Source organism: Hemicordylus capensis, chromosome 4 (assembly GCF_027244095.1).
Source record: "Hemicordylus capensis ecotype Gifberg chromosome 4, rHemCap1.1.pri, whole genome shotgun sequence".
NCBI lineage: Eukaryota > Metazoa > Chordata > Lepidosauria > Squamata > Cordylidae > Hemicordylus > Hemicordylus capensis.
The window spans coordinates 79339153-79362688 of NC_069660.1; the positions used below are offsets into that span (position 1 = coordinate 79339153).

Below are 23536 nucleotides of genomic sequence, written 5' to 3' on the forward strand. Positions count from 1 at the left end.
GGCATGATTTACCACCCGAATGGGGCCACACAGGCCTTTAAAAGGCAGGGAGAGTTGCTCCGGCTGCACTGCAAATGCAACGCTGGCTGCTTTAACTCCCAAACGGGGCCACATGGCCCCATTTGGGAGGTAAACCATGCCCTCGCATCTGACAGCAGATGTGGGGTTTGTGGCTAAATGTTCCCTGTGTTTGATGTCAGATGCAGGGGGTAGGGCTGGGGGGCCGTGGCAGAACCTGGGTGCCGCTGGCCTCCCTCTGCTCCTCCCCCTAAGCTCTGCCTGTCTCACTGGCCCTGCATGTGGAACAGGTAGCACTTCAGAGAATGCTACCCTGGGGGTCCTGGACTTCAATATGCTACTTAGCAGCCTAAATTTGGCTTCCAGGACCTCCTGGCTGCATTTCCCAACATCGTTGGTGCTGCCATGCATCACAGCAGCTGACTCCTCCCTAGCACTTCTTAACAGCCTATCTAGATGCCACATCACATCCGTAACCTTCTCACCAGGTGGGCAAGTGACCATGTGGTCTACATGCGGGTCACAAACCCATCTCTCTGTGCCCCTAACAATCAAAGCACCCACTACTAGGAGGCCCCCACCCCACCCCTCTGTGTGAGAGGATATGGGTGCATCACAAGGAGAAGGTGAGTCCTACCCCATTTTTACCCAAGGAAGGGGTCCCTTCTAAGGGAGCATTCCCCTATTCCTCAGACTGATGTCCTCCTTCCCTGAGACCTTCATTCTCCATGACAACAGAGGATTTTTCAGCCTAGAAATGGGATGCCTCTATCACATCCCTAAGGGTTTCACCCACATACCTCTCTGAGTTTCTCCAGGTCATCCACCTTGGCTTCAAGGGAACGAACCTGTTCCCTGAGAGCCAGGAGCTCTTTGCACCAAGTGCACACCCACGTCTACCCTTCAGAAGTTGTACCCTTCAGATAGTCATACCCGCAACACTCTGTGCAATACACTGGGAAGCACTCCCTCCCCTGCTGGCTTCATAACTGGTTTTATTGGCTATTTAGAATATATAGAGCTTGTTTATTTGAAAGCTAGCTGCAGTTGTCAGTTAAGTAAAGGATCTAAGCTCTGTCTTCCAAGAAAATTACAAAAATGGGGTAGGACTCACCTTCTACTTGTGTTGAGTGTCTCTTTTGTGATAAACGGGGACTGCTTCTGTGCCTCCACACACACTTCCCCGCTAAACTTGACGCCAAACTACTTTGATATCTGTTTGCAAATCCCTATTCACAAATTTCCTCTGGTTTGACCCTTGTCTTCAGGAGCTGCTTGAAACTGAGGCACCTCAGGTATGTGGCTGTCTCACAAGCTGTGGGACTAACCGGGAGCTAATGCTCCACCCAACCACACTGCTCTGCCAAAAAGGCAAACTTCATGGCAGCCAGAAATAAAAACCTAGAAAAGACTAACCCTAACTTAGCTTGTCTTCTTCCCCTCCTTGTTTTCTTGTTGGTTTATTTATTTATTTCATTGCTTGGTGTCTTCTTTAGGAGAGAAATCAAAAGTTTTCTGCCTCCTCTGGTCTGACCCTTGACTTAAAGACCCTTGTCTTCAAGATCTGCTTGCAGACTTCCCCACCCTGTACTGTTATCTTGGCGTATCTCCAAGTAGCATAACAAAATATCTGTTCCCACTGGCCTTGTCTCCTCCTATCAAACCAGCAGTTAAAATGTTATCTTCCATTGACAGCCACGTTCTTTCATTAGGATCCTTGCATAACATCTGAAGGAAGGGTCTGTCATGGGAGCAATTGATATTGATTGAGGGTAGGAGATGACAGGCGAGGAATCTCATCTGAGAAGGCTGCCAGGGAAATGTCTGCAGGCAACTTTTTCACTCATCCCTTTTATCAGCACTAATGTTAGCTGTCCTCTAAACTACCATTTCTCATCCAGTAGGATGAGACCCAGAAATGAGACTTGGCTTGCTTCATACCAGTCATTCAGGGACCAAGGAAAAATAACACATTACTGATGCATTGTGCTGTTAGCTTGAAGCTTGCTTCCACTTAGCAAAGACATCTTACATTTATTATTGCTTTTCGTTGATTCTTCAAAAAATATTAAAATAGGGAGTTGGACTAGAAGATTTTTAAAAATATTTAAAATTTAGATGTAAGATTTAAAAATTTTCCAGTTCTAGTGATGGAAGGGACCTTGGAAATCTTCTCATCCAACTCCCTGTTCCAACAGCAGTGGAATCCTAAATTGGTAATCCTCTTCACAGTGGCTGACAATGAAGCCCAGGCTGAGTTGTATACAGGAAATGCTTCCACTTCCCTCTGAAGCCACTTTCCCCTCCCCAAAATATGTGCCAGGGCCCCCAAACATCAGGGCCCTGTTTTCAGGTGGCTGCAGAGAGAAGGGAGATAATAAAAAATCACTCCTCCCCTCTCCTGTGATGGAGCCAGCAGGGGCTATGGGGATTGGGGACCATGTGGCCCCTGGAAGTTCCAGGATGCCCCGCGCAAGCACGCGGAGCATCCTGGAGAGACTCCCAAGCCTCCTGGCTGGAGGTCTACTCATGTGTCGCCGTGCACCATGGCAACACTCAAGCAATGAAATGAGGTTAATGGAGTGCTCGCTCCGTTAACCTCATTTAAGGGGAGGGTGGTTCAAGCAGGCTAGCTGCCTTGGGAGCACCAGGCTCACCTGCAAGCCCGGTGTTCCCACAACTACTGAAAAGTGGGCTAAGCCCACTTTCCAGTGATCATGGGAATAGCTTCGTAGTCTGAGTCTTGTCCACTTACTTAGGAGTAAGCTCTACTAGAGTCATGTCTAAGTAAACAAACATAGACTTAGGTTCCAAGGCCGAAGGGGCTACTGAGACAAGAGCAATGTTCCCTCTAAGAGGGATTCCCAGATGTTGTTGATGACAACTCCTGTAATCCCCAAGCAAAAGCCACTGTAGCTGGGGATTCTGGGAGCTGTAGTCAACAACATCTGGGAATCCCTCTTAGAGGGTACAGTGTACAGGAGGGTTTTGTTTACTCAACGTTACTCAACATTTTGATGTTTAAATGAGGACAGTAAAGTGTGTGTGCATTTGGGTTTTCAGATAGGTTGAGTACCATTGCACTATACATGAGAAAGTTAAGAGGGAGCCCTTCAGTCTACTACAATGAAAAGGAGTACGTCTGAACTGCATTTTAGTTATGGATTATATACACCCTATCCTCCTTGATATCTAAGTCAAGAGTCCTTTCCTTGCTCTAGTCAAGGTCCCAGTGACTGCAACAGAGGATTTTAAAGCAAGGAATTTGATTATTTTGTTTCAGTTAACCTTGATCAGTTCCATCAGAGCCCAGATGCCATAAGCAAAGTATGGAAGAGGAGAGCTGGTCTTGTGGTAGCAATCATTACTTGTCTCCTTAGCAAAGCAGGGTCCACCCTGGTTGCATATGAATGGGAGACTAGATGTGTGAGCACTGTAAGATATTCCCCTTAGGGGATGGAGCCGCTCTGGGGAGAGCATCTAGGTTCCAAGTTCCCTCCCTGGCATCTTTAAAATAGGACTGAGAGAGATTCCTTCCGGCAACCTTGGAGAAGCCACTGCCAGTCTGTGTAGACAATACTGAGCTAGATGGACCTATGGTCTGACTCAGTATATGGCAGCTTCCTATGTTCCTATGTATGTCTTGAAACAGAAAATACTTATTATCATGGTGCTGCATTATGTCTAGTTGGCTGATCATCTAAGGGTGGAACTATACATGAGTAGCAGGCCCACACCTTCAGAACATGGGTTGTTCCAAAATGGCAGTAAGGTGGCAATTGTTGAAGGCAGTGGGATGCTGAACTCATGCTCCACCTGTTGCTTTCCTCCTGGCAATCCCTTCCAAAATCACTCCCTCCCACCCCACACAGTTGGATTCATTTCCAGTCTCAGAGGAGACGGAGAGAAAAGGGGGTGGGAAGAGGGGTTGTAGGGAGAAAAGAAACAAGAAGAGGAAGTGTTCAGAACACCACCACACTGAAGTCCTGTTTATTTAAGAAGTGTGCTATTGTATACTGCACTGTATATGCATTGGACACAACATTTGAATGTCTGTACACAGACTGTATGTGATTGAGCATAATATGCGAAAAAGGCTAGAATGTCTGCTGGAAATTACCACCCCGCCCATATGAAACTATTATTGCTGAGTCAGACCATTGGCCCATCTAGCTCAAGATCAACTGCACTGACTAGGAGGTCTTTCACAGCTCTGCCTGGAGATGCCAGACATTGAACCTGGGGCCATCGGCATACAAAGCATGTACCATTGAATTTCAGCCTCATCCCAGCACTTGACTGCTGTCTGGTGGTAACCTGTGTGAAAGACATGTGGGCCTGCCATGTGCAGCTTCATGTTCGGACAGTGAGAAAGCACAGGACCATTCAAATGGCAGACTGCTCTCCATGTTTTCATTTCGTTTGTGGAATCTGAAATGCTTCAGGTGCAGAGCCTCTGTGGTTCCATGGCATCCTGGATAAGAGAGTGTCCCTCTTACTGGCTGGTTATCTGCAGTGGCTGAGGCCCCCTCTCAACTATTGAAACTGCAACTAAAATGACTAATGTTTTTAGTGCTTTTCTGGAAGAGTAATGAGACCAACTTGGCCAAATCCTGGAAGCTCTTCATCAGGCATGAGAAAGCCTGGTCCCATGTGATGTTTCTGAGGCTCAAGAGTGTGCTCCTACTTCCCATGCCCTCATGAGTAGGCCACATGCATACTTCCCATGCCGCATAATTCCAATTTAGGTTAAAATAAACCAAGATCGATTGGTTTATTTGGATCATCCAAACCAACCAGTCTCAATTTATTCTAAGCGACTTCATTAAAATAAACAGAGATCTAGACCCATGGTTCAAACTGAGTCACAGATCTTGGTTTATTTCAAGTAAGTAGTATAGAATAAACCAAGATTGGTCAGCTTGGACATCATGACCATTTTTGGTTTATTTTAATCTAAATTGGAAGTAGATGTTCACATGGTGGGGGGGACCATGTGCTCCTGAGTCCTGGAGACATCACACAGGACCAGGCTTAAACCAAGGTTCTGCATTACATCTGAGCTAGCCCATTGTTTAAAAGCCTGAGGAACCATTGCTAATGTGGATAGTAATGTAACTCTCTGATTCAGATCCAGACTTTGATATACCTGATAGCACCACATGAGTGGGGATATAGCAGGGCTGCCTCGGTTTTCCAAGGAGTATTGGCTGCATGCAATAGGATCACCTTCCAGTTGCTGCAGCCAGCTGTGTGTTAAGAAGAGGAATATAAATATAAACATGCGGCGGCAGCAATAGTAGTAGTTCAGTGCAAAGATATATGACAGCAGAAACTTGAGTTTTTGCCTCTTTTTTCAACCCTCTTTAAGGAAAGAGGTTCTTAATTTGAATCCTGTCTCAGTGACTTCAAAAACACATGGTTCTTGGAGTGGAGATGGAAGTGGAAAGAAAAGTGGCTGTAGAGATGGGGAAGTGGGGTCCCAGATACTACTTTAGAGGTATCGTTTTTCTCAGTCAAAATGTTTATAGATTTACTAGTCTGGATAATAATGATGATGTGACCTTTCTCCAGGACACAGATCAATTTTACAGTGGCCATTGACTTCACAGCATCCAATGGTAAGTTTTTTTTTTTTTTAATGGCACAGGTTTGCAGAGCCCACGTTAAACTTTTGTTTGCTTAGACAATTTTCCAGGGTTTAAATAATACAAATTGAAATTAGATTTTTATTGAAGCTATTCCCTCTTGAAATGGGCAGACATGTGAAGAACAAAAGTGCTGTCCCTGCCATTTTACACAATGCAAATACCAAAACTATAACACATGAGCAAGATAAATGCCTTGTTTTAACTTTGTGTACAGTTCAGATATAAAAGATATGTGCTCATTCCAGTGAGTCAGCAATTGCTTGGGGCTGGCTTTGCTTTGTCAAAACAAAGCAACCTGATTATCTGGTGAATGGGCTAACATACTCACCTATACTCCACACACACCAAAAATCACTGAACAGCCCATCTTGCTAAGTAGATTCAAGAAAAGAATTAAAGCTAACAAGAACTGGGCATGATGTAATACAGGGGTTCCCAACTTATAGTACTCCAGATATTGCTGGACTCCAACACCCATCATCTCCAGCCACATTACATTGTGAATGAATGTCTGCTGAAAATCACATCCTGCAGTGATGAGAGTTGTAGTTCAGCAACATCTGAAGTATCACAGGTTGGGGACCCATGACTTAAGAGAATGTATATGAGTACAAACAGTATATTGCATGGGTCAACATAAGAACAGACCTGCTGGATCAGGCCCAAGGCCCATCTAGTCCAGCATCCTGTTTCGCACAGTGGCCCACCAGATGCCACTAGAAGCCACAGGCAGGAGTGCTGTTACTCCCCTGCAGCTGGATTTCACAAGCCTGCCTATGCCCTAAGATTCGCTTCAGAGCCCCAGGTCTACATGCTGTCATTTGGTGGGGACAAGACACAGGGCATCCCACCATTCCTGACCAGACCAGAAAGTATAGAATGCCACCCCCCACACCCCCTTCCTTCCTTGTCGGGTCCACTGGGCTCACTCTCTCCATCACATTTCAACAGGCTTTATAAACTCTTATGTTTAATCAGGCTTCCAGTGTCTAATGGCTTGCAGCCTTTTGTATTTACTTGGTAGATGGTGTAATTTTTTATTATATGAGTTCTGAATTTTCAAGGGCCTTTTTAAGAATAGTTTTTTTTAATGATTGGCGTTTATGTATATTGTGTGTGTGTAGTATTAAAATTGATTACATTAATAAATTTGCCTTGTGCTTTCTGTATATATGCTACTCTTGCATTTATTCTCGCTCCAGATGCCTACCAAACAGTGAATCCACTGCTGTTCTCTCTCTCTCCCACTTGGCAGGCAATCCTTCTCAGTCTACTTCCCTTCACTACATGAATCCATACCAGCTCAATGCTTATGCTATGGCACTGAAGGCCGTTGGCGAGATCATCCAGGACTATGACAGTGACAAAATGTTCCCAGCACTTGGGTTTGGAGCCAAAATTCCACCTGATGGGCGCGTGTCTCACGAGTTCCCCTTGGTACTGACACTTGAATCATGCTAACACTCAGACACAGCTTCTGAGTTATACTTTGTTTCCAAAGTGGATCTAGTGCCAGACAAACCACTCCAGTCTCCCAGGGCTCTCTAATCCCTTTTCCTGATGAAGCAAAATGCAACATGCTTGCCCAGCAGAGGCTCTGCTCAGCTGAAGCAGAATCATTTGAGCTTTGCTTTCCTGGGCCATGACTCAGTCCTTCCAGGCTTGCAGAGCTCACTCTAAGAAGAACAACTGGAAGTCTTGGGGTTAGGCTAGTGCAGAGGCTCTTTCTCTGTGGTTTAGATTCCACACCTGTAACATTGGCACAAGCCTGAAATCCAAGAAAAGGATATTCTCTTCAGCTGGTGCAGCTACCCCTTTGAATCCGCAAGGAGGCAGCTCCCATTACATGTAGTTAAGCTGTGCCTGGGGAGTCCTTCATCACAACCTTTAGATAGCTTCCTTTGCTGGAATGCTGATGTGTGCTAGCTGCAAGTTATCAGCCAAGTGGGATGTTGAGCAAGGGGTGAGAAATGCAAAGTGTAAGGACGTACTGTATATTCTAACCATGCCTCCCATTCTCTGCTGCAGAATGGCAACTCTGACAATCCTCACTGTAGTGGAATAGAGGGGATCCTTGAAGCCTATCACGAGAGCCTCAAGACCGTCCAGCTCTATGGCCCAACAAACTTTGCGCCGGTGGTTAACCATGTGGCTAGGTATGTCCCAACAGTACGAGTTACCCTCAAAAAGCACAACAGACAAGTTGACAGTGAGTTGTGGGTGCTGAGGAGCAACTTCTGATAACTGTGGGTAGATTTAAATGACCCCTTCCATTTTTTACAAACTCATTGTGAGTAACTGCATAGAGTTCTGATCATTTTAATGTCCACCATGCAGTGGGGTGAATGTTTCGACACCCTCACAACCAAATGCAAATTGGAGTTCCCCCTCATTAACCTTGTCTACAGGTCAATGAGTTCCCATATTTTTTCTCCAGTTGGGGTAAAAGCAGCTTGAGGCTGGCGGTTTTCAGTGGGGAAATGGTACAAGAGAAAAATTCTCAGGTATCTTAGGTACAAGGGATAAGAAGCCCTTCTCCTCCTTCTAATAAAAAATCTTCATAGTCAACCCATTTTCCACATATGTCCCTTTTGTCATCTCAAGGATTGTCCAAGCACCATAAGATATCCAGTACATGCACATCCAAATAAAAAGTTATTTTATCTTTTCTCCAACCCACCCAAAATAGACTGTTGTATATGTAACTCCACAGACAAACAGCAGGGAGATGGAAAGAAAACAGCCAACCATATGACTTTTTTATTTTTCTCAGATTATAATAAGAAAACAGGAGGTAAGGCCCAAACTAAGTCAAGATTTAAAGGGACAGATATTCACATGGTCATGTGATTTGATCCCTAACCATGGCTGTATCAAGATCAGGTTTGCATCCAGTCCTAGTCTAGAAGTTCCAGGAACATTTTGATCTTTCATCAACCCCAAAGTATAAAATGTCTTGTGCTGCTAATGGGAATGGGGACATAGCTTAGTGGTAGAGTATCTGCTTTGCATGCAGAAAGTTCAATTCCTGGCATTTCCAGATCGGGCTTGCAAATCATCCTGCCTGTAAAGAGTATGCCAGCCCTAAATACTCCTGTCTGTAAGGAGTATGATGGAGAGCCACTGCCAATTGGTGTAGACAGTACTGAACTAGATGGACCAATGGTCTAACTCTGTATAAGGCATCTTCCTATGATATATTGGATGTAGATCGCCATCAAAACTGCATGAATTACATCTGCCACGGACCCTTCTCTTTACTCCCCAACTGATCCTGCTCTGGGCACAGTGGATAGCTCTGAGGATGGAATAGGGTAGAAAGACCCCATAGCCCTGGTCTGATGGAACAGCCTGCACCAGGGAACCAGGCAGATCCTGTTCGGCATCTATGCTACAACTCAGACTTACAGCCCTAACTTCAACCTCAAACTTGAAGGAGTCCCTTGAACATCTGCCAACTGTAGTAGCAGAAGTAGAAGGAGTAGAAACACACACTCCTGTGTCACTGGAGTCAGCGCTGCCAAAATGGAGCAAGGCTCCTTTATGCTACAGAACCTTCACCAGAGAAGGGGTGGGGCCAAAGCAGTCTACCAGGTTAGCAAGTATAAAAACTTACATTTGGCTCCAGAGTAGAGCTGGAGTAACATCTGATCTATTCTGTTATACTACCCAGCTTCTTTCTTCTGCTTGGAGCTATCCAAGGTCCTGACCCCGTTGTCTGCCTGGTGCTTCTCCTGGGTAGCGGCATGCATGAACCATGGTCCGAGCACTGGTTTGGTGCCAAACCAGTTCAGACAGGGTGCAAACCGGTTTGCACCGCAGGGCAAGGATCAGGGAGCGGGAGCTTTAAGAATGAAGAGAGCAAGTCCTTACCTGATTTCCTCCACCCTATGCAGCTTCCAGCTGGAGTGGCGCTCGGCCCAAGTATCCCTGCATGGTGCCAGCATGGACATGGCATCCACGCATGCATGGGCACCATTGGCATGGTCATCATGGTGTTGCCAACCATGCAAATGGTGCCCATGTATGTGCAGATGCCATGTGCATGCTGGCGCCACATGGGGGTACTTGGGCCGAGCACCGCTTCAGCAGGAAGCTGCATGGGGCAGCAGAGATCAGGTAAGGACCTGATTTCCTCTTTCTTACTTCCACTCCCTGCTCCTCTCCCCGCGGCACCAAACAGGTGCTTGAACTGCAGTTTGTGCACATCCCTACTCAAGATCTGTATTCCTTCCAGGACTCTTCCCAGAACCCAGATCCCTCCTCTGGCAGAGGCCGCAGCTTGGTCATCAACTTGTACCAGGGACAGGATATTCTGAGTCATTCCCTCCTCCTGGTGACAATCATAGCAGGTGTTTTTTTAATATCAAAGATGAGGTGGTGTGTTGTTTTTTTCCTTGCACAGTTGAATAATTGGACAAGGTGTTCTGACCAGTTGCCAGAGGAACAAATTCCTCTCTGGCTCCTGCTAAAGAACATGCAGGCATAATTATAACTCAGTCACTCACTGTATTGCATTAAACTGCCCCTTAACTGCAGCAGAATATAGGATTTTCAGTGCAGAATTCAGACCACCCTGACACACTATCTCTGTTCACATGATCTCCCCACTCAGGTATGCTGCAGCTGTCCAGGATGGTTCTCAGTATTTCATTTTGCTCATCATCACTGATGGTGTGATATCGGACATGGCCCAGACAAAAGAAGCTATTGTCAATGTGAGTAGCACATGTTCTGTTCCCTTGTTATGCCAGTGTTGTCATTGCATGGTGAGTTCTGATCTGGACAGCAAGTAGGAAAATATGACAGGTGACTGTGCCTCCACCTGCAGGGAGAAAGACTTCATCTTCAGGTAGGCAGTATAAGATGTTGGGAAGCTAAGAGACCTGAGAATTGCTTCTAGCCATAGGAAGAGATGGAGAGGCTATTCTCACGATTGCAGAAAATCAGGCTAGCGGCCCTCCGCTAGCCCAATTTTCTATAACCGTGAGAACTACCAGGCTTGGCTGCGAGCCTGGTGGTTCTAGAGCGGGTAACCTGCTCAAGTACCTCTCCCCTAAAACCAGGTTTGCGGAGCGAGTGCTAGATCGTAAGTAGGTGAGTGCTCAAGATCGTAAGTAGGTGCGGCTTTGTGGCATGCCTACTCACGAGGAGACCCCCCCGGAGGGGAGGCGAAAAAAGCCGCTCGCACAGGGCATACTGGAGCTTCCGAGGGCCACGGAGCCCCCCAGCCCCCGCCGACTCCATCACGGAGCCGGCAATCATGTGGGCAGCCGATCTGGCTGGCCAGGGCTCCTGCTTGCTCATGTGTGGGGATAGCGGGCTTAGCCTGCTCTCCCTGCTCAACTTCGCAAACCGGGTCTCACTGATCGTGAGACCCGGCTCATAGTCTTGTAGCCACAACCCAGATTTATTTACACCGCTTCAAAAATATCAAGCCATTCACTAGCCCAGAACACAGGAATTCTGTATTTATCTCACCTTAGGAAACCTGAAGGGTGTTGCTGCACTGGTTTAGTTTCCCGCCTTTTTCCCAGTTTTTGCCTCCATGTTGTTTGTATTAGTGTAATATCACTTCTATTTAGCATTCAAGGTGTTTAAAGTGCTCCACAGGGTTATCTTAATAATTTTTTGCAACATCCCTATAGGGAGGTCAGTATTATCTCCATATTACAGATGGGAGAACCAAAGCTGAATGAAAGCAGCAAGTCTTGTCATTCAGTGAGTAGGTGGGCGAGGTAAGAGTTGAACTGAGGTTCTCCTGACTTGCTTTTCTAACTGCTGTGCAGAGTTACCTCTTACCTGGAGCCTTATTTGAGGGTGAGCAAAAATTACTTTGAGGATGAGCAAAAATTACTTGCCTGAGGCAACTTGGGTCATGTGGACTTTGAATTGAAATCTAACAGGCCAACTTGATGACCAGCTAGACCAGGGCTAAACAACTTCAGCCCTCTTGCTGTTTTTGGACTACAGTTCCCATCGCCTCCAGCCACAGTGGCCAATAGTCAGGGATTATGAGAGTTGTAGTCTACCATCTGCAAGAGGGCTGAGGTTGTACAGCCCTGAGCAAAACTATGTAAAAAGTTTCCTAGTTACATCATAATTTGCTTTGGGTGTTCAATAGCCTCCTCAGCAATTTTTTCCTTCTTTCAGTGTTTGCAGCCACTCTGGCATTCCTATGTGCAGTGCTGTGGGTTCCAGTGGTGATGAGTGCTGCTCATTAATAAGCGATCCCTTGTTGCAGCCTAGCCAGAGATCTGCACAGGCAAAGAGCTCTGGTGATTACTGCTTCTGTGTTTAACAGCAAAAGCAATCAGTGATTGCTGGAGGGAAAGGGAAGGGAGCTAGATAATTTGATAATAAGGCAAAGAGAGAGTGTGTTAAGTAGAAGCAAGATTCCTGGAGGCTTTAGGCAGGCAGAGTGGAAAGCACAAGGTGTCTCTATGAATTCTCTGCCCTTGTAATGAATTACACAATGGCAAGATCCATTAGCAAGTAAAAGGGCAGTAGGGTCACGGAGAAGGTGCAAGAAGGTTTATCTATATGCAAACAGAAGGGCTTGGCCTAATAAAACAGAAAACAAAGGGGGGATGGGGAGACTGTGCTTCATTTCTTTATGGTAGCTAGGAGCAGTTCCATACTAAGTGAATTCTGATGGCAGACTAATTCTGGCAATAACCCATGACTGTATTTGCTTATCATTATGGAGAGTGTGAACTAAACCCACCCTCCACATCTCCTTCTCCCCTGGCGCTGTGCTCAAAACATTTAGTTGGCTGTATAAACAAGAGGTAGAGTAATTTGTGCTTTTAAAAAAATTACAAAATTTGCAAGCAGAAAGTGTGGTAATCATTAAATATACCAACAAAAAGTACAAGACTAGGCTGACAATACAGTGGCTGACATACTGTGCAAGGCTCTGTCAGTCTAGGATCAGAGCACTTGCACTGTTACACACAAGCTCTCTTGTGCAAGACCACACAATTGTGCATATGCAGTTGTGTGATAGAGAGCCAGTGGAACCAACGGCCCTTTATAGCACAACTGCATTTATGCAATTGTGAGGTCTTGTGCAAAAGTGCTCTTGCGTAACTGTGCAACATCTCTTCTGCTAGCCTGACAGAGCCTTGCGCAGTATGTCCAGCCATCATAGCCACTTCTGAACTTAGTAATACAAAAATGACAGGTAGTCTTGTAGCACCTTTAAAACTGACACATTTATAATGACGTACTTTGGTGAATTACATTCCACAAAAGTTTATGATGCAATCTATTTGTTATGTCCACAAGACTCTGTTGTTTTTGCTACCCCTCTGGAAGTAGCAATGCGAAGTATTTATAATCACAAGCCTCTCCTCGTTATTAGTATAGCATATGGATTATGGAAAGAAAGACTCAAGAGTCCAGATTTTGCACTGTGTAGTTACCACAAGAATTGATCTCATGAGTAGCCCAAACAGCTCTTGGCCAGACCAACACTTTCAATATGTTGGTCTGGCCAAAAGTTGTATTGCCACCACCAGTGTGCACTCACTGGTACCTGGACCGCCTGCCCCCCCCCCATTCATTAAGTGAATACATAATTGGGCATTCAAAGTGATACCAATTATTACATAGATGAACTACTGTAAAACAAATGTGTTTCAAAAGCCCTAATCAGGCACTGTGTTGGACAGGTGTCTTTGTGTATGAATGACTGTTCATGTGATCATTTAAAAAGTGAACCTGGGTAGAGGCCCCTTCAAAGTACAGGGTACAGATAGGAAGGGTACTGCTCTATGGGTGTTAAACAGAATGTGTGAATAACTGTATGTGTGTACCAACCTGTATGTGCATACACTGAACACAGATTGTATGTGCATTGAATACACTGTGCACTGTGAATAGGGCTTAGAAAAGGTCTAAATCATTTAAGTTTATGATTAGGACTGCCTTTGATTCTGGATATCTGAATTTTCTTGTGCCAAGTTAAGAAACAGCTGCTTTGATCCCATTTACTCCTCTGTTTTCTTTACTCTAGACACTTACACTCCGCAGTACTAACTAGGCCACGCTAATCCTGTACAATGATCTGATTTCTGGCACATCATCTTTCAGTTTTCTATCTTCAATTCATGCTCTCTCTTCCTTTTCTCCCATCTCATTTTCCATCAACCCCTCATTCTCCCTTTCTTCCTGCTGCCTCTAAGGCTGCCAAGCTGCCAATGTCCATAATAATTGTGGGAGTTGGACAGGCTGAATTTGATGGTAAGAACCTAGTTTGTGCTAAATGGATTTGTTTACCTCCAGCAATGAAATATAATAACTTCCATATGCTTTAACTGAAATGCCAGTCTTATGCTCCTCTTACATTGGTAGCTGCTATGCCAAGGCTAATGCCAGTGTAAAGTAGTTGAAACCAGCAACAAAGTGAGCCACACAATGCCCATAAACAAGCACTAGCACAGCAGCATAGACAGAAGCTCTCCCAGCAACCTTGCCATCAGTCACCAATCACAACATTGTGCAATCAAAATTCCACCACATTATGCACACAAAGGGCAACATTGAACACACAGGGATGGCCGAATTACCTCATGATGTCACACAACACTCTCCCTGTACAGTGTGTGGCCAGAAATCAGGAAGAGTCCAGTGTTATTTCTAGTGAAGACCATGACACTGGGAGGATCCGTAGGGCAGCAGCTGACACCAGGGGCGGAACCACCATTGCACAAATGGGTTCCAAGAACCCGGGCCACTGCCCTTGCAGGGCTGCACGTCGCACCCCAGCCACATCCCCGCTTCTGATGTCAGATGCAGGGAATTATTTCGCTAGCAAATGGGGCTCCGTTTACGAGCAAAATCCAGCCAGCGCCGCATTTGCTGTGCGGCTGGAGCGGTTCTCCCTGACTTTTAAAGATTTTGCTCATAAACAGGGCCATGCAGCCCTGTTTGCGAGCAACACCAGCTCCATGTTGGCAGCATGGCCGGGAGCAATTCTTCCTGCCTTTAACCACACGCCCTGTGTCTGACATCAGACGCGTCTGACACAGGGGGCAGGGCTAGAGTTGCTGCGGTGGGCTGAGCCCTGGCCGCCGCTGGTCTTCCTCCGCCCCAGCTGATACCTATAGCCACAGGCTCCAGGGGTTTAAGGGTTTGAATACTCTGGTAGCCTGAGCAGCAGAAGTCTACTAACAACTAGCTGGGGAAAAGTCTACTAACAACTTGCTGGGGAAAACATCAGGTTCAGACAAGGAAGGAAAGATTGCTGTTCCATTCACAACAACCCTCCAGTTCAGTGATTAGAAGGAGGCTTCACATAGGGGCCCATAGGCCACACAACACCCCAGAGAATTGTTCAAATCCTCCTCCTCCTCCTCCTCCTCCTCCTCCTACTACTACTACTACTACTACTATGGAAATTTATATACCACTTCTCAATCAAAGTTCTCAAAGCAATTTACATAGAAAAATAAATAATACATAAATAAGAGGGTCTCCTGTCCCCAAAGGGCTCACAGTCTAAAAAGAAACATAAGGCAGATACCAGCAACAGCTACTGGAGGGATGCTGTGCTGGGGCTGGATAGGGCCAGTTGCTCTCCCCCTGCTAAACATAAGAGAATCACCACTTTAAAAGGTGTCTCTTTGCTCAGTTAGCAGGGGAACTAATCCTACTGTAGGACTAATCCACATAATGGACTGATTCTCACAACTAACAGCTGGGTAGGAGGAGCATCCAGCCGGGCTCCGAGCAATGTGTGCGCACCCGAGGAACAGCCATGTGTCAGCAAAAACTGAGGCAGGAGGTGGGGGTAGTGATCGTGTACTTGCTGCCATCTGGGTAGGATGGGTAGGACATGCTTTTCCTCCACCTTTGATACAGTGCTGGGGACACTATGTGGGTTGGCCTCTGCTATCCTACGTAGATTGTGCCTCAGCCTGCCAATCATGGAAACGTCCACCATTACACTTACAGTTGCCACCTCTTCAGATGAATTCTGTCACTGTGAGTTCCCGCCCGACACATCACTCAAGTCACACGCTTGGGGTGTGTGTGTGTGTGTGTGTGTGTGTGTGTGTGTGTGAGCTGAGTGATGTGTTGAGCAGGACTTCCAGGGCACCTTCAGGGTCTGTATGTGAATACAGCCTCTCTCTTCTAATGTCTGAATAGGTCTATGGTTTCCCTCTCCCTTGCAAGCCTCCCTCCTTTGCTTACCTGTGTGGGTACTTTAAGAACAATGGAAGCTACCATATACTGTGTCAGACCTTTGGTCCATCTAGCTCAGTATTGTCTACACAGACTGGCAGCAGCTTCGCCAAGGTTGCAGGCAGGAATCTCTCTCAGCCCAGTCTTGGAGATGCCAGGGAGGGAACTTGGAACCTTCTGTATGCAAGTATGCAGATGCTCTTCCCAGAGTGGCCCCACCCCCTAAGCGGAATATCTTGCAGTGCTCACATGTAGTCTCCCATTCAGATGCTTAGCAAAGGGAACCATTCATGCTTGCTGCCACAAGCGCAGTTCTCCTCTTACTACTTTATCTTACTACCCCAACATATCACTGGAATTAAGGTTCTTGCAGAGTGTTTCCATCTGAAATCCTGAGGCAGGGCACCTATAAACATCTTGAGCAGACAGACATCATTAAGATGCCCTTTGTTTCTATTTGTTCTCCCTGGTGTTGGCTGTTAGTCTTACCTTTTGTCCTACTAGATTACCAGTTACATATGTCTGGAAGAACTAGGAAAAATTGGGGAGGAATCAGTTTTTGCCAATAAAGATGTGAACAAACACTGTAGGCTTCATTTAAAAATGCTTGCTTAGTCAAGTGGCAGCAACGCAACAGCTAACCTATTTCATATTTGTTCAAGCCACCATTTACAAATTTCATATCTCATGTTTGACAGTCTCTGGTGCAAAAATCTGCCCTATAATGAAAGGCTGTATAATAAAATTCACAGGTGGAATGTAACAGATCAGTTATACTTTCCAGTGAGGACTGAGAAACAGGCATTGATAGGGACTGTTAGCAGAGCAAACTGCAATATGCTCAAGGAGAATTGAACACACATCTCCAGTTTAATTCACTGGAAGAAAGTAGTTGTGCCATTTTCTCAAAACACCTTTTCCAGATAATTGATTTGCTAATCAGCCATGGCATAGAGGTGTGTTTGGGGCCTCCTTTAGCTTTTTGTATTCTTACTCATGCTGTGTGTAACCCTTTTTGCTTCCCCCCACCCCTGCAACGGGAAGCCATGGTGGAGCTGGATGGAGATGACATTCGAATCTCATCCCGTGGGAAGATTGCTGAACGTGACATTGTCCAGGTAAACAAGATATCTTTCTCCCACGTAACCTTGTGCACCTGAAACCATGTGCCAGTCTTGGCACGGAACAGGAGAAAGTTGAAGAATCTACACTCTTCAGAGCTGACTTGTGGGAGCTGTCAAAATACCTCCAGTGTGTAAGAGACCCAAATAATCTATCTATATCTATGTATTTATTTCTCTTAGACATACCCATTGCTAATCCCATGTGTGAGCAGCTGCAAGATAGGATTAACGATGGGAACAGGGGAGAAAATAGGGATGGTGGCTGGAGGGGGCGGTGGGCGGTCCGGCCGCCAGGAGGAGAAGGCAGCGGCGGGCCTGCCCAACCCGGCCAGCGGCAGCAGGAGGTGGTGGCGGGCTGCCCCAGCCGCCAGGAGGAGAAGGCGGCAGCAGGCCGACTCAACCCAGCTGGCGGGAGGTGGCAGCCACTACTGGGAGTGGGTGGGTGGGAGGAGGTGGCGGGCTGGCCAGCCCGCCAGCCAGAAAGCATGGGGTGGTGTGGGGCAGAGAAGAAACGGACTGGCTGGCCCACAAGCCAGAAACCATGGGGTGGGGCGAGAAGCAGGCGGGGTGGGGAAAGGAAGCTGGCCAGCCCACCAGAAAGCAGGGGTGGGGAGAAGCTGCTGGCCAGCTAGCTGGCCAGAAAGCCAAGCTTGTCAGGGGAGGGAGGAAAAAGCAGCCGCGGTGGGAGGGCCAGCCGGAGGCGCAGATGGTCTGCGCCCAGCCCAGCTAGTTATTTATTTATTTTATTTAAAACATTTATATACCACCCAAAACACAAGTCTCTGGGAAGTTTACAACAAAATAATAAAAACAGATAAAAAGCTTTAAAATATTACAACAATTAAAGTTTAAAATGTTAAAACTATTACAAACACAATTAAAACAATATCTAATTAAAAGCCTGGGTGAACAGATGTGTCTTGACTGCCTTTTTAAAAGTGGTAGGAGATGGGGAGAATGGGTATCCACACTGATCTTTGTCTGACCAAAATGCATGAGAGGGAAAGCTCTGAACAAATAGTTCCTCACCTGAGAGCATGTTACATTAGTACACGTGAAAGCACTCTGAATATGAACAAATGCAGGAGAGAGAAGAGGACTGAAGGTGGCTAGAGAGGGCGGGGTTCTAAATGTCAGGGCAGCAATTCTAATCTACATATACAGCCCAACCCATCCCAAGGGTTTGAGGTGAAAAGCAATTTAAATGCAATTTAATAGCAGTTTAAATCTTATAAGATTTTAACTCACCTGAGGTTAACAAATTCCTTAATGAAGTAGTTGTCTTTGCTCATCCAGACGGTTCTCCTGAATAGCAGCTATTGTTAAGAAAGTATTTAGGTTAGTTTCTTGTGAGCTGTTACTTCCATTTGTGTTTCTGGGAAAGTACCTCAGCTGGGAAAGTTGGGCATAAGATCTGCATGATGAATGCTGCAGTTTGCCACCCGTGATCTTTCTTTAATCCTTGTGCCAGTTCTAAGAATATGAATTGAGTTTTGAAATTGTCTGCTATCGTGCTCTTCATATCTCTGACATCTTTTCCTTACCAGTTTGTCCCATTCCGGGATTACATTGACCGCACAGGAAACCATGTCTTGAGTATGGCCCGGCTGGCTAAAGATGTCCTCGCTGAGATCCCAGACCAGTTCATCTCCTACATGAAGGGACGCAGCATCAAACCCAACCCAGCACCACCACCCTACGCCCCCACAGGCCAGACCCTTCAGACCGAGATCTGAAGATCAGAAGAGGAAAAGAGCTCTTGGGTCAGGTGCCTGCAAAACACACATCACTCTCTTGTGTCAGCTATCAGTTTTCTGTGGCCAGACATCAGGCAGTGACCATGCCACCAAATGGAAATCCACGGTGTCTTCTTTCCCCCGCCCCCAATAGTCCACTTTGGGAACTGGTTTAAGCTGTAATTCTGGCACGCCAATATGCATAATTGGAAGGATGTATCTGCCTTGAGACATGGCAACCCGGGGAAACGTGGGTGTTCCCCCTGCCTTTCTTTAAGGACAAGCCCGGTCATTGGCAAGCATCCCTATTTCCATATGGGTAAGTCACCAGGGTGAGAGGAACCCCCTTTGTCTTGGCAGTCTTTGTAAAGAGACCTACGTCATTTCATTCTGTTTAATGGTTCATGTGATGGACCAGCTGTTCCCAAAATCCTGCAAGTATCTCTTCCTTCTCTCTCTCTATCAGGAGTTTCTGAACGATTTGGGGTTTTTAAAAATATCCCATGCCACCTGAAGTCTTGTGCCTTTGCTCCTTGCTTTGTAATGGCTCCGTTTACGGGTTGACCTGGCAGGCTGAATATTGTGGTCCATTAATTGCGTGATCTTGTCTCTGATGCTGCTGCTGTTGCTGCTATTCCTTGTGCATACTGGCCCCAAATGGCTTAATACCCCTTATTCTTGGTAAATCTCATTTGGCAAATATTTGTACAAGCCTGATTTGTTTGTGTACCTGTATTCAGGCTCTTTTTCATTTTTGTGAAATCCAGGTTTTTAGCCAGTTGCTGTCCAGACTTTGACACCTGGAAAGTTCTGTGCAGAGTATTATGGAGACATGAACATGGGAGTGGGAGTAGAACATAAGGGCTGGGCATGGTGGTAGTGTGTTTGTTTTAACCTTGCTGCAGTCCTGTACGTCAGGTTGGTCAGTCAGATGAATCCCATTCCATTCTCTACTGGAACAGCAGATATTGGAACTGCGGATCATGGGGCATTGTGGCAATGAGGGGAGGGGGGAAGTTAGGTACCTGGAGGCTGAAAAAAATGGGCAAAACCCAGTAAAATGGGAGAAATACTGAAAGAAAGTGCCCTGCTGTGCTCCATGGGTCTCCAGCCTTCCAAGAATGCCCCCACACCAAGTCCAAAAGCAGTCATTTGTCCATGAAAAATTGGGGGGGGGATATGTTTTTTTAAAACCCAATTAGCCACAAAATGGCTCCTACTCCCCAAATGACAGCAGGAAATGACCTCAGAGGTCCTCCTTTCTGGACACCACAGATACATGGAACTTAACCCTTTGTGTTCCCTGTATGCCAAGGTCACGTGCCTATTTTAGGACTCCCACCCCCCACCCAGCAGCCCTTTACTTGTAAAGGGTAATCCCTGCTGGATTCCCCTTTACAACTATGGCCATCAAGCTGGCTTGACGACCGGACTGGGACCAGGCTTGTTCAAGCCAAACCAAGCCACCCAGGATGGCTCGGATCTGTCTTGGATCTGGCCAGTTCCATGCACATCGCTAGGAAGCACGTTGGATGATTGCTAAGCAATTTCCCAGTTCTCTGTCTTCCTCTAAAATAGATTTATCTAGCGTTGGGAGGGGAAAACTAAGACTGAGGTGGTGGCAGGGGCGTAACAAGGCTGGAGTGGGCCCAGAGACAAAATTTTAAAATGGGCCCCTCACTGATATACACACACACACACACACACACACACACACACACACACACACACTTCACACTATATAGTCATGTGACTTGCCTCTGGGGGAGCCCCTCGAGGCGTGCGGGGCCCCAGGCAGCCGCCTCCCCTTGCCTAATGGTAGTTACGCCCCTGGGTGGTGGTAGCATAGTGTGGAGGAAGCATTTTGGCTTTGTGATATCCCCCAGATTTGATATTCTCTAACATCACCCAACTTGCTCCTGCAACCACCTGTATGGCTGTGTCTAACGGTGGACATAGGTCAAACCATTGGACAGCTAAACAAGATAGCCCGTGGTAGCCCCAGCAAAACCTAGACTAATATCTGAATTTTCCCCCCTATGAAATAAGGGAAGACTTTCTGTTACAAACAGGAGCAAAGGGTTCTTTCAAACCTGCATTAAGTGCTGTGTGTCATGTAATTATAAGCAGTTATTTTCTCCAAATGACTCTCTGACCTACCTGCTTAACAATCAAGCAAACAAGAAACAAAATCTAGGCCACAGTCAGATCTTTTGGTGCCTGGAATGGAAGAAGAAAAAGCCTATACCTATGGGAACAAGATATAGGCGTAGTTTACTATTTACTACTACCCTAACCCCTGCTAACTGCGCAAAGAGGCACTTTTTACCATGGTGATTCTCTTTATTTAGCAGGGGGAGAATAACTGGCCCTATCCACCCCCAGCACTGTACTTCCAGTGACTGCTGCTGGTATGTGTCCTATGTTTCTTTTTAGAATGTGAGCCCTTTGGGGACAGGGAGCCATCTTATTTGTTTTATTTCTCTTTGTAAACCGCCCTGAGCCATTTTTGGAAGGGCAGTATAAAAATCGAAATAATAATAATAATAATAAATAATACTTCCAAGGCACATCACCACTGATATGTCGAAATATACAAAAACACGTATTAAGCCCTAGTCTCCTTTCACATTATTATTATAATAAGTATTACTAATTTATTTATTATACCACTTTTTAACGAAAAGCTTTTCAGAGTGGTTTGTGTAGAAAAGAAGGAAGAAAAGAAGACGATTCTCTGTCCCCAAATAGCTCACAATCTAAAAAGAAATGCAAGGAAGGCAACACCCACTGGGGGGTGCTGTGCTGGGGCTGAACAGAGACAGTCGCTCCCCCCTGCTAAATATAAGAGGAGCACTACTACTTTGAAAGGTCTCTTAGCCCAGTTAGCAGGGGATCATTTCAGCTACATTGCATCCTGGTGGTGCCTGTCAACATGGCCTTACGATTTCTGTGCCATTTAGCAGTTTGCACAGCTACGTGTGAGTGGCAGTCAGAATGGCTGGCTGGCTCATAAATTCTTAAACAGCTAGTCAGCCAACATCTTTTAATATGTTCCAGAGCACCGTGGTGGATTTCTCTTGTTGCTTTAGGAGTTCCAAATATCTTCTGTTTTACCAGTTGATTCTCACTGCCACTTAACGTCCCTCCCTGATCCAGATCCTCTGTTTAAGCTTCAGCTTAAACTCATCTAGACTTAAACTCTCCATTTGGAGCCGGAATTGCTGTGTGGAATGTGCTGGCCCACATGGTTCAGTAGCACAGGCTCAGGGTACAATCCAGAACTAGTCGCGATAAATGGGAGCCTCGCTATTGACTTCCCTTTGAGATGTGGATTATACTCCCAAACTGCACTGCTAAAGCTGCATTTGGAGGAGAATTGGGGGCTGATGCAAAGGAGGCAGAAAAGCAGCAAAAGTCCACTGCCTCCTTTCTTTTGAAGTCTGAAGGACCACACGTTGGCAAAAGCTAAACTTCCCAAGCTCCAAAAGAAGAGAGACAGTGGATATACTACTTCTTGGCCTCCTTTGCATCAGCCTCAGTGTCCCTTCAAAATCAACATTCTCTGAAAAGGAAATAGTGGGAGGCATATATAACACCACTGCCCAGTTCTGAAAGAGCAGAAGTTCTGAGCAGTGTTTGCCCACGCGGGTTTGTGCTCCGTCTCTGTCTGTGCATTGTTACATCATGACAGGTGTAATTGGGTGCAGCATATCTTGCAGTTTTGTGCACCATGTCTCTGTGCAGTGTATGTGTTGGGTGGAGCATGCTGAAGCAGTCCTGCATCCAGTTATGTGAGTGTTTTAGCCAGGTGGTATACACAGGCCCACTTGTGCCCTGCTGTGTATGAATGCAGTGTGCCTAGGGTTAGGGTGGCAGACACAGAGAATGCACTGGGTATGTCAGGTATTGGACTCAAGCACACTTATTGATTCCCAGGCCCATAGATTGGCTCTCAGGTAGTGATGGAAACAACAGGAATTCTCCAGGTGACATGATTTGAATGCATGGAGAAGGGCTGTTCTATGTACAGTCTACTCCCCAAATCAACACTTGCCCTAGCTTCTGTTTCTTACAGCTATCCAGCCTGTTCTTGCCTAACTCATTTCCCTTCCCCATTCACAACTATATTTATTTGCATGGCAATGACCGTTATCTATTTTATGCTACTGTATTCTGCATTAATTGTCTGCTGTAATATGGTTTCTATTGGATTGCCTTAAACAGAAATAAATGATTCCTTTTATTAAAAGCACAGTGCAAGTCTTTATTTCATAGCAGGAGTGATTTAAGATGTCCCAATATTTTGAGAAGAATACAAAATAATCACCGTTATGTCTTGAATCAAGAACTATTCTTTTCATTTCAGAGACATCTCCTAAATATTGCTATATGTATACAGACAAGGAGTCATATAATGAGTGGATGCTTTTAGAAACACGTTCTATACTACTAAAGAAGCTAGACTGCCTCTACTTCCCACTGTATAATGTATACATACTTGGTAACCTAGCAATTACTGCCACAGTTTATTATACTTGGAGAAAACAAACAAACAATATAAGCACTCTGCCCCTTACGTTAGACAGTAATGCACAGTATTTATTATCCAGCATAACTAAGCAATTGCATGCTTTGGAATCTTTCACTATAAACTTTAGTTAGTGGTTTCATGATTCATGTGGCTTGCCTAGGACAACTGACACTAGGCATTGAATTCACACATGCAAATGTGTAATTAACATTCAAAAGAACTGCTTGTTTTTGTGTTACTGTTAACTGCCCAGAGACAGAAGTTTGAGGCAGTGTACAAATC

The 23536-nt window shown here is 45.8% G+C and overlaps 1 protein-coding gene across 8 annotated transcripts in view; it reads left to right on the top strand.

Moving 5' to 3' along the window:
• Positions 1 to 22972, top strand: part of CPNE5 (copine 5) — a 213656-nt gene extending 190684 nt beyond the window's left edge. For 6 of the 8 annotated variants that reach the window (XM_053246507.1, XM_053246510.1, XM_053246508.1 and 3 more), the window contains 7 exons: positions 5593 to 5639; positions 6925 to 7106; positions 7698 to 7825; positions 10285 to 10387; positions 13859 to 13916; positions 16905 to 16978; positions 18532 to 22972. In XM_053246507.1, coding sequence (XP_053102482.1) covers positions 5593 to 5639; positions 6925 to 7106; positions 7698 to 7825; positions 10285 to 10387; positions 13859 to 13916; positions 16905 to 16978; positions 18532 to 18720 — 781 coding nt within the window. In that variant the 3' untranslated portion in view covers positions 18721 to 22972. The remainder of the gene's footprint in view (positions 1 to 5592; positions 5640 to 6924; positions 7107 to 7697; positions 7826 to 10284; positions 10388 to 13858; positions 13917 to 16904; positions 16979 to 18531) is intronic. The other 2 variants (XM_053246512.1, XM_053246513.1) reach the window with 2 other exon arrangements.
• Positions 22973 to 23536: the final 564 nt, after the last annotated feature.